At 31.3% G+C, this 10376-nt stretch overlaps 1 protein-coding gene across 2 annotated transcripts in view; it reads right to left on the bottom strand.

The window, feature by feature from the left end:
- Window positions 1-7449: 7449 nt before the first annotated feature.
- ETNK1 (ethanolamine kinase 1) overlaps window positions 7450-10376 on the bottom strand; it is a 66265-nt gene continuing 63338 nt past the window's right edge. For both annotated transcript variants that reach the window (XM_069490345.1, XM_069490344.1), the window contains exons 7-8: window positions 8385-8458; window positions 7450-8053 (exon numbers count right to left, since the gene is read on the bottom strand). In XM_069490345.1, the coding sequence (XP_069346446.1) occupies window positions 7981-8053; window positions 8385-8458 (147 nt within the window). In that variant the 3' untranslated portion in view covers window positions 7450-7980. The remainder of the gene's footprint in view (window positions 8054-8384; window positions 8459-10376) is intronic.

Genomic DNA, 10376 nt, shown 5'->3' with positions numbered 1-10376 from the left:
ATAAAAAATTACAAAACAGATGAATATAGATACATGTGTTATTCTACACACAAATATTTTCTAACTGTCCACTGATGGAATCTAGAAGTAGCAACTCAGTAGCAATGAACACACCTGGTACCCAGAACTTGGTTTCTAAATACCACTCCCTAGTAAAGGGGGGTGGGGGGGGGGGGGCGCGGAAATCAGTGCTCCTTGAAGAAATAGTTGAAGGTTGAAGTAGGGAAGGTACAAGATGAGCCTAGAACACCTCATGTTGTCAGAATAGGAAGTGCTCAAAAAATGATGTAGGCATGTTGAAAGGATACAGAAGCCAACTTAAAGGAGTTCTCGATTACCAAACTCAAAACAATTTGAGCAACAAAATTATTGTAATGGATTATAGGCCAGAGAATTAAATATCTGAGTCCTTATTAATATAAGTAACTGAATAAATAAATGTCAAAAAAAGGTATAGTTCAGCCTTACAGTAAAATTCCAGTTTATAAATGTAGAAGAAAAAAGGGAAATAGAAAATCAATGTTAGGAAGACATAATTGTTGCAGGCAAATCCCACCAATGGATGCTAACATTCTTGGCAAGAGATTTGCAGTTTCAGAATATTCTCCCCCAAGATATTTATTAATTAAAAGGGGGAAACTGGAAGGAACCTGGCATATACTGTTTAACTACTAATTTGCATATTAACATCTTATACATCCCCATATGACAAACTGAAAGGGCATACTGATTTTATGGTATTCTTGATACACACACATGTATACATGAAACAAATATGAAATGGGAGCGGCAAGGAAAAACTCTGCAGTTGAATTAGAAACTGGAGGTATCAGTATGAACGTAACAATTTCTAAAATAATATGTACTTATTATACATATTATATTTTATTTATATATGAATGTGTGTGTAGCTTTCTTTCTCTGCCAGCAAAAAAGACCTAGGATCTGTGATATCTCAGGAGCAATGAGCATATCTAGTTCTCAAATCTTTATTTCTAAATACCACTTCTTCTAAAAGGAACTAGGTTCCTCCAGGAGAAATGGCTGAATCCAGGGCTGAAACAGGGAACGTACAAAATGAGTCTGAAATGTCTTTTTTGCTAGAAAGTAAAGAAGGGCTCAAAAAATGTTGGGAGTATATTAAAAGGACACAGGAACCAGATTTTTGATTTGGCTCCTCCAAGCCAAATCTTAAGATAATTTTAACATCAATATAAATAGTTAACAGATAATCAATCCCCCGAATAAAACAGAAATCTATGAGTCTATACTTAAAATACAATCACATGGATGGTAGATGATTGACAGATAAAAACAAAAGGATGATTCTTTACAGTAAAATGCTGAGAAATATGGAGCATGTAGTGAAATTGAAAAATCATCATTTTGCAGCTATCATAACAAAAATTGGTTTGGCCAAGAATTATCAAGGGTTGCTAAATCAGGAGGGGAACAGAAGATGTTAAGGAGCAAAATACTTACATAATCTTAAAATACCTTCTCACACATTGCCTATTAGTTGCAAGGTAAAAAATAACTACACAGTGAGGACATAGAGCAACACTTTAACCAGATGATCAAAATTAATACCAACAAGTTCCTCACCTTAGATGTGATACCTTAACAAAGACACATCGCTTTTGTAGTTTTTTTGGTTGGGGAGACATAACCACAAGCTAATCATTAGAAGGTATCAGATAAACCCAAATTAGAAAACATTCTATAAAAAACCCACACACAAACACACAAAGTATTATTTTTGTTATGGAGAACTGATCTTCAAGGTAAATAAACACCACCTGAAAAGCAGAGATCTTATCTTATTTATCTTTGTATCTCCACCATCTATCACAGTATCTGATAATTTTAAGAGTTTGCTGGTTGAATAGACACTCCCTGCCTAGACTGTAAGATGCTAGGTCCTACATAATGTCTTTATTCATCTATGTTTTCCACCTCCAATTCCAAGAATAGTGAAGACACAAAGTATAGTAGGTATACAGAATTTGTTCATAAGTTATGCAATATTCCATATACTCATCTCAAATATTCAAAAGTAAACGTTTTTCAAAACTTTTTAACCATATATTATAAAACCAGAAAAATTAGAATTTAAAGAATCATTCCAAATATACATTTATATACTAACTTTGAAAAGTCTTATATTTCCAGATATTCTACAAAAGGAAAACTTCGAAAATAAGTGGAACAATAAAATTTATGGATACATTGTAGTTAGAACCCAACTTTATTGTTACAATCAATTTTTATTTACAGAATATAAATCTCTTCAAAAAGATACATTCCTTCATTTAATCAATGGTAAAAAGCCTTATTAAACAGAAATAAAGCCCAAATGTCACTTATATTTAAACAGAAATACAAACAGCTTCATTAAAAGTTTATGAACACATAACAAAAATGTATTTTTACTTAAGCAGTTACATGAATGACGCTGTTTTTAATTGTCTTCACTGGCAACCCCATTTTACCCACAGAACAAATTTTACTTAAATTAACAGTATTAAAAATGTAAAAATTAAATTTTAAACATGAAAATATGAAACAAAAAAAACAGGAAGTATCTTCATTACCAAACAGATTAACAAATTCTCAGACACTCAGATACTTTCTGAGGCATATCAAAACACCTACATCAAAAGTTGCATTCATTTGAGAGGTATCAATATATTTTCAGTGCTGAGACTATTTGTAGCACTTACAGTATATACAAAGCAGCATCATACTACTATGGTTCACATTTGATAAACACAAATTTAAGCTTTATGCCACAATTTCCCAATTCAACATACAGCTAACGCAATGACAGTTACTCATTTCATTTTCTTCTTCTGAAAGTGAGTAAGAACATTACCATTTAAACACATGAAATAATGCCATGTCTTCTTCCTTATAATCACAGTTTAGTTTAAAAATCAAATACTTGGTATCATGGAAACTTGACCTAGCTGTACAAAAGCTCCTAAATAGAGTACAGTCAAAAAGTTTCCTCTCTGCAGATGCCATTAATTTATAGTCACTTTAGTACAGATAAACACAGGAAACTACTTCCGATTACTGGACAATAAAAATTTCAGTGTGTCACTACCTATAATTAAGTAGCAAGCACACCACAACCACAACCATGGTAAGTTAACACTCTCATCTCCTCCACTGCCTTTTGGGGGCCTTTTCCAGGCCACAGGAGCTAGTTTACAGGGATGTCATTGGGTTTCAACCTATCTCTGACAAAGTTTCTTCATTATGAGTTTTGAAATTTAACTAATGGAATGCCTACAATTCCAATCAGCCAGTTCTTTTCTTATTCTTCACTAATTAGTTCAAATATAGTATGCAATGTTTCCAATTTTTATAAACACAGGTGTTTTTTATAAAATGATTAATGATATTCAAAATACCATTAATGGGTAATAAGTTAACAAAAATGACACTAAGAGTATTTTAGAGAGTAATTTTTTCATAACTAGAAAAGCGCATGGTAGCGTGGCCAAGCAGTCTAAGGTGCTGGATTAAGAAAAGCTACAGGATTCATAATGACCGTAGATATAATGATATTTTAACCCTGCTGTTTTATAACATCAGTAGTATAGCAAATGCATAAAGTACAGAAAAGAGAAAGAAAATTTCCAGGGAGAAACCTACTAAAAACTTGAATTTTGAATGCCTCAAATACAAAAGGGTTTATAGTGCTTATAAGCACTATTGTCATTTTTTCCATGCAAATAGTTCAGATCTTCATTCCATTTCAAATTATAATCCAGAAACGAAAATTTTCAGCACAAAAACTCTGTTCAGAAAAATCTAATTCATTATGTAATATATCTTCTTAATTTCAGCTTTCAAATATTTAAGTAATACAAACCCCAGTATTTTCTTTTATAGCAACACATTTACAGATTGAGCTTCAAAGATGGAGTAAAATTCATTTAAGATAATTGATACACTTTTCTGTCCAAAGATATCACACCTAAGACATGACACTGTACTCACACAAAATGGTATGAAAGAGAAAAAAAAAAAAAAGATGGTTCAATATAACTAATGGCTTCTTTTTAAAAAGAATCAAAAACAGATTGCCTTAATGTGTAACTAAATTCCCAGTAAAAGGACATTCTAAAATCTAATGAACTAAAGAAAAAAAGAACAAATCGATTTTGAAATAAAGATAAAGCTGCTTTACCACATACTTATAACTCTTTTTCCTCTATGCATAATTACTAGTGTTTGCCTTCTGTGTAAAGTAGGGCAAGTTGCTGCCAATAACAAAACTCTGCTAGCATAGAGCACTGTTAACTTTGTCTATCAATTGAATGACTGATTAGTATTAAAACCCTAAGTCTGTATTACTTTGGAATGCAGTATAAAATGCTTATTAACAGCAATTTAAATAAGAAAATAAAACTGATAGTATTTTCATTTATAATATGAAGAAAACAAATTCATAAAATGGTATCGAAGGCTTCTGTGTTACGTAAAAAAGAATATCTGTATCATTTTAAAAGTGATGGTCTTTAATTTTTGACACCTTGGGGGAAACTTTTTTTTTTCTTTAAATCTGTAAACTTTAGTAACATATTTATGATGTTAAATATTTTTAGTTCAGCAAAAACTAAAAGTAATTGTCATTAAAAGATTACTTCTGTCTTTTACAATATAATGAACAACTTTAAATTTAGAAAAGTCATCTGAGATATGCTTAAGAGGAAGTAAGAGCTATTATTTGTCATATCTTTTGTAAATATGGGATTTAGATTCACATTGAGATATACAAAATTTCAAGGGTTTTTTGGTAGAAAAATGTTAACAACCCTGAAAATAAGAAAAGGTAATACTTTAGTCTGTAACCATTAAATTGTACTTTTAATTTCCTTTAGCATAGAATCATGACTCAAAGAATGAAGCTCTATTAATGTAACAGTGTATAAATTCAATGTTTCCAGTAATCTTACCTCACAAAAACTGATGGCTAACTAAAAATGAAAAGTTTTATTAGGCACTGAGAGGCTAAATAAATAAGTACGCACATTAACCAAAGCTGATAAACCCTATTTCCAGTTCCTGTGATCTCACTGTACAGCCAGAACTGTTGGGTATTTCCAGTCTAAAACCAACAAGCTGCATCATTTCCTTACAGAAAAATTTCTACAAAAGGGAAGAGAATGCAAAACAATACACAATCTCATATGCAAGATACAATTCACACTAATTTACAAATTTTTATTTATACTGTTTTATATACATTCCAGGCAGACCTAGTTGATGAGTTTTGTGCTCATACTGATCTCAGATGATCATGTGAACAATGATTTACTACCACATCTCTTTGATTTTTCAGAAAATGGTGGCAGCACAGGGTTAGGAGGAAAAAAATCATCACTGGTCAGGTAAGATCATACAAGTATGAAAGCAAAAAAAAAAAAAAAAAGAAATTGTGGAATTTTGCTTGTTAAAGCATCCAGGCCACTATGGTCTACTGACTAACATTGAACATACATGAATGCCACTTCTAACAGCCATTTTCATATTTACAAAATGAGTTTACTACCAGTTGAGTTATTAGGTAAGGCATTCAAGTTCCTTAGCTTCACATAAAAAAGGCAACAGATATCTCAGCAAGCCACAGGACAAATTTTAGAGGGCTGACTTTACAGTGCTGTTGAGATTTACCTTCCTTTAGAATCCCATAGTTGATCATTATAAAGGGAAGCAATTTTGAATCCTATTGCTAACCTGCATGAAGATCCCAAAAACCTATACAGGAAGTAGGAGCATCATAACACTCAAAATCTGGCAAAGAGTGGGGGCAATAGATTAGAATATCTTACTTGGTTCCCAAGATCCACTGCATACTTCTGGGGCTAAAGTGAGTGCCTTTATTCCTGGTTACATTCACTTCTATATGACTCTCTCTAAAACACAATAGTGTCAAAGCTGGCAGCTATGCACGGTCTATCAAAAATGGTTCAGGCAATCTCCATTCAAAATAGTTTGAAGAATATGGAGTAAGGTAGAAGAATTAATTATATTCTCTCCTCCCATAGTTCCACAGATATATACTGTTGCACTTTAGAAGGCAGAAAGCCAAAAAAAAAAAAAAAAAATTCATGAGTATTGTTTACTCTTCATCGTTCTATGAAAATGTTCAACCATAGATGAAAATTCCACCAAAAATAAGTTTTCAAGTTCACTCTAGCGTTATAAAAAGCTACTAATTAATTGGTTCCATTCATTTAATCAACTAGGCAAACTCTATTGATCTTACAGTAATATGCTTTATAAACACAAAAGCGAACATTTATAACATTGGGGAGGTAGAAACTAAATCTTGGTCTAACACTGTTATAGATACAAACACATTTTAAGATTCTACTTATGTAACTAGAATTTACCATTTGAAATGGCCTTTAAGTGTTTCTACTTACTTTATTAGCTTTAAATATCTTGAGATAATCCAAGTATTTTAAAGCACTTGTCTTGAGAATAAAAGTCATTTGGAATAATACATCAGACTCCCCAGAAGATTTCTCACAGAATAAATTTGTAGCTGCATATTTTGAATATGCAGATCCAGTAAGCCAACTTTGTACATGGGCACTTATGTGACCAAAGTGCAAAGCTTATCAGACTAATTTTCTAAGTTAACCATGACTGCTCAACTACACACAGCAGACTTCAAAACTTGAAGCCTACTAATTTGTCCCAAAGATCTAATTTCTTTCCATATAATAATTGCCTCTCTCTCACCCCCAAACAAAATTAAAAATACATTTAAAAATAGGAAAAATCAAAACAAACAGAAGCCCTCCTACCATGGCTATTTCTGCTTAATTCACATTTGTCACATTTTAAGTGTACAAGATAAATGTCCTAAATGTTCCTTATTTAATTCTTCTAATCGCCTCAACATATTACTCTGAACTTAAATGTATCAAGTAATCATTTGCTATCACTCTAAAGACATGGAACCAACCTAAAACATAAAATTAAACTATAAGGAATGAGTCTGGACAGGTAAAAAAAGAATTAATCTAAATGATATTTTCGTATTTCCAAGTATGATAAATTTTGTATATTTTTTCAAAAATTAACAATACTAGTGACTATTTAATAATCAAAAACATAGACTATCTCAGTAAGCAAAACAAAATTTTTGGTTAGAAACAATTTGATATAGTAAAATTTTTAAAACTAAAACTAGTAACTATAATGACCATATTCAGCATTTCAAACATTATTTAATACAGGTTCTGGTAGCATTAATTCATACTTTTTCCAAGATTATATGGCAAATATTTATATTTATACTGCCAGACTATGTAGAGAGAGGGGGATTTAATTCTAATTCACATTCCCCCCAAAAGAAATGCTTTCTAATATTCAGTTCAACAAGATGTACCATCAACAGAGACAGTAAATGTATTTCACCCACCTAAACAGATATTTTTATATGAACATCCTAAGTTATCTACATCAGTCAATGACTAGCATTTCTAGAGTAAATGATTCATTTTACTTACAGTGCATCAAGATAAAAACGTTACACTGAACTAGAATGTTTACTAAAATTAATCTTGTTAAAGTAAAACATTTAAAAATTTCTCTGGAACATTTTCATTGCTTACACTCAAAAAACAGATGAAAGCAGTCACAGAATCACGTTAAATTTATAATAAATAATTCACATATAACAGAGATTAAATTATCAAAGAAAGGCTTAAACTGACATCTTTATACCTTCTGCAGATTTAACAAGTTTCTAACCCACCACATACTGACAGCAATAAGTGTATTTCTTGACATCAGTCTATTTAAAAATAGATCGATTGTTTAGAGGCATAATTTGTAAAGCAAAATAACCAATTAAATAACAGAATTTTAACAAATATTGGCTTTTTGGAGTTTTTTAAGAAAAGATTCACAAGCACTGCTCAGCTACTTGTGAATAATTAAATCTCTTCTTTACTCAGGCACTTTTAACGCAGTAACCTCAGGCTTCATTTTAAAGTACTGGTTAAAACGAACAATTGCATACCTAGTGAGAAAAGAGAATAGTAACAAAATTACTCAAAGCTGAAAAACTTAATCCTTCCTTTATTTCCACTCACCCTTCTGGTATTTCAAAAGTTGATTTTTCAAGGGATGTATTTTTAGTTTACTGCACCACCTACTGGACACTTTTCCAGTAATGCGAGCACTTAGCTTATAGCAGATTTCTTCATAGACCAATTACTAAATGCATGTGGCTTTTAGAATATAATATTTGACTAAAAATAACTGCAATGTTCCCTATGAGTTCTAAATGTTAATCCAAAAAAAAAAAAAAATAGAGACAAATGTAATGCATATAATAAAATTTAACTTACCCAAGGAAATCAAACTCAATAGTGGAGTATTTGGCTTGAATCAAAGCCCATAATCCCCAGAAGAAATGAGAAGCCTTAAAAGAAGGGAAGAAAAATCAAGAATTATGATAATGCTTTTATTTACAAATGTCAATTTGTTAATTCTATCCTCTTCATCATCTCCATACACAATACTTCCTTGCTTCTCTTGTCATATAAAATATCTAAAACACAGATCAAACTGAAATGTAGTTACTGGATGGCTCCAGATCACTTTTGTCCACACCAGAAGAGCTATGGTAAATTATAAGTACTTAAAAATAGAGCCCCACTGACTTGGGGGGAAAGGCGGTACAGGAGCAACATATGTAACCTGCAATTCTGTATCCCCCATAACAAGATAAAATAAAAAAAAAAAAAAAAAAAGAAGTGAAATAAAAAAAAAAAAAAAAAATAGAGCCCCAATTCCTGTGACCTAATTTGTATAAAGAAGAGTTTAGCATCAGCATTCATGGATGTTGGTTAAGTGTTTTTCATGGTTATAATTTCTAACAGGCTTTCCTGTACCATATTATCAAAGGCCTTTGTTTTTTGACAAAAAAATATAAGCAAAAAAGTCAATCCCGATCTCAGAAATAAATATATTTAAATGTGAAAAATGTTCTACGAGTGACAAACATCCGAAAATAATTTTGTTGGCTCAATTCTGCATAACCAACCACAACATAAAATAATACAACTTTACTTATGTTGGGAAAAAATGACTCTTAGGACTTAAAGGGAAATTACTATGTAATTAGCAACTATAAAATAATTGTATATGCTTTACAATCTACTTAATGGGGCTTCTGATACAATTAGTAAGTTTTCACTTCCCAAGATATACTATTATAATTAGAAAATACTGTCAATATAAAAAAAAAGTCTTAAAGGTAAGGTTTTTGTTTCAGCTAAATTCACTATAGCAGCAGCAACAAAAGGTCTCTAAGAAAAAAGTACTCAATAGCTGTGACTTTGGCATTTTTAAAAAGCTAATTTGGTAGGTGAAGTAGCACAGTGTACCAGAAAGAATTCTTAATGTGAATTACAAGGTGCAGAAGTTCAAGTCCAGGCTCTATCACCAACTCCCTTTGCAATCTTTAATAAGTCACAAATTTTTAGTGTCGGAGCTATCATTTGTAAGATGGGAATAGCATTAGCCATTCAGTATTCTATACAGGATTTTTTTTTTAAGATTAATGGAAATAATACACATAAAAAAATTTTTCAATCTAAAGATCTCTACTTTAAAAGTATGTTCCTATGAAGATCTTTACTTAAAAGTGTTACTACACTTTGTTTTTGTCTTCCCAAAAAATATCACTAACAGAGCTACTCGGAAGGATCACTTGAGCCAAAGGAGTTCAAGGTCAGCCTGGGCAACATAGCAAGATTCTGTCTATTTAAAAGAAAAAAAAAAATCACTAACAGGATATATAACTTCCTATGAAACACAGGTGTAGAAAGAATAAACAATGTACTAAAGAGTAGACAGGTAAAGTCACATGCATGAAGCATAATGGTTTAAAAAAAAAAAACCTGGGCTCTATAGTATGGATTTAAGCAACTTAACGCGTGTCTTTGTTTCCTCATCTGTAAAATATATTAATAGGTCCACTTTTGTAAAATATATTAATAGGTAATAATAGTATCTACATATCGCATATACCAAGCATTCAATAGAATATTAGCTATTGTTATTATATGAAATTGGAATAAAAATGATACAGATTTTCAAAAATGGTCTTCTTTCTATCTAGGAAAGCAGCTCAGTATTGAGAAATAAATTATGAGATTCGACGACTTCCTTCTTCTGAAAGTCTAAATCAGAAATTCTTAAAGTAGTCCATGAACCCAGAAGTGGTTTCTGAAGCCCAAAACTATTTTCATAATAATACAAATAAGTCACTTTCATTTTTTACTATGTTAACATATACACTGATGGTTTAAAAGCAATGGTGGGTGAAGCTACTG

This window comes from Eulemur rufifrons, chromosome 16, assembly GCF_041146395.1.
Source record: "Eulemur rufifrons isolate Redbay chromosome 16, OSU_ERuf_1, whole genome shotgun sequence".
In the NCBI taxonomy this organism is placed as follows: domain Eukaryota; kingdom Metazoa; phylum Chordata; class Mammalia; order Primates; family Lemuridae; genus Eulemur; species Eulemur rufifrons.
Note: the sequence above shows the minus strand (reverse complement) of the source record. Positions and strands in the feature narration are given on the sequence as shown.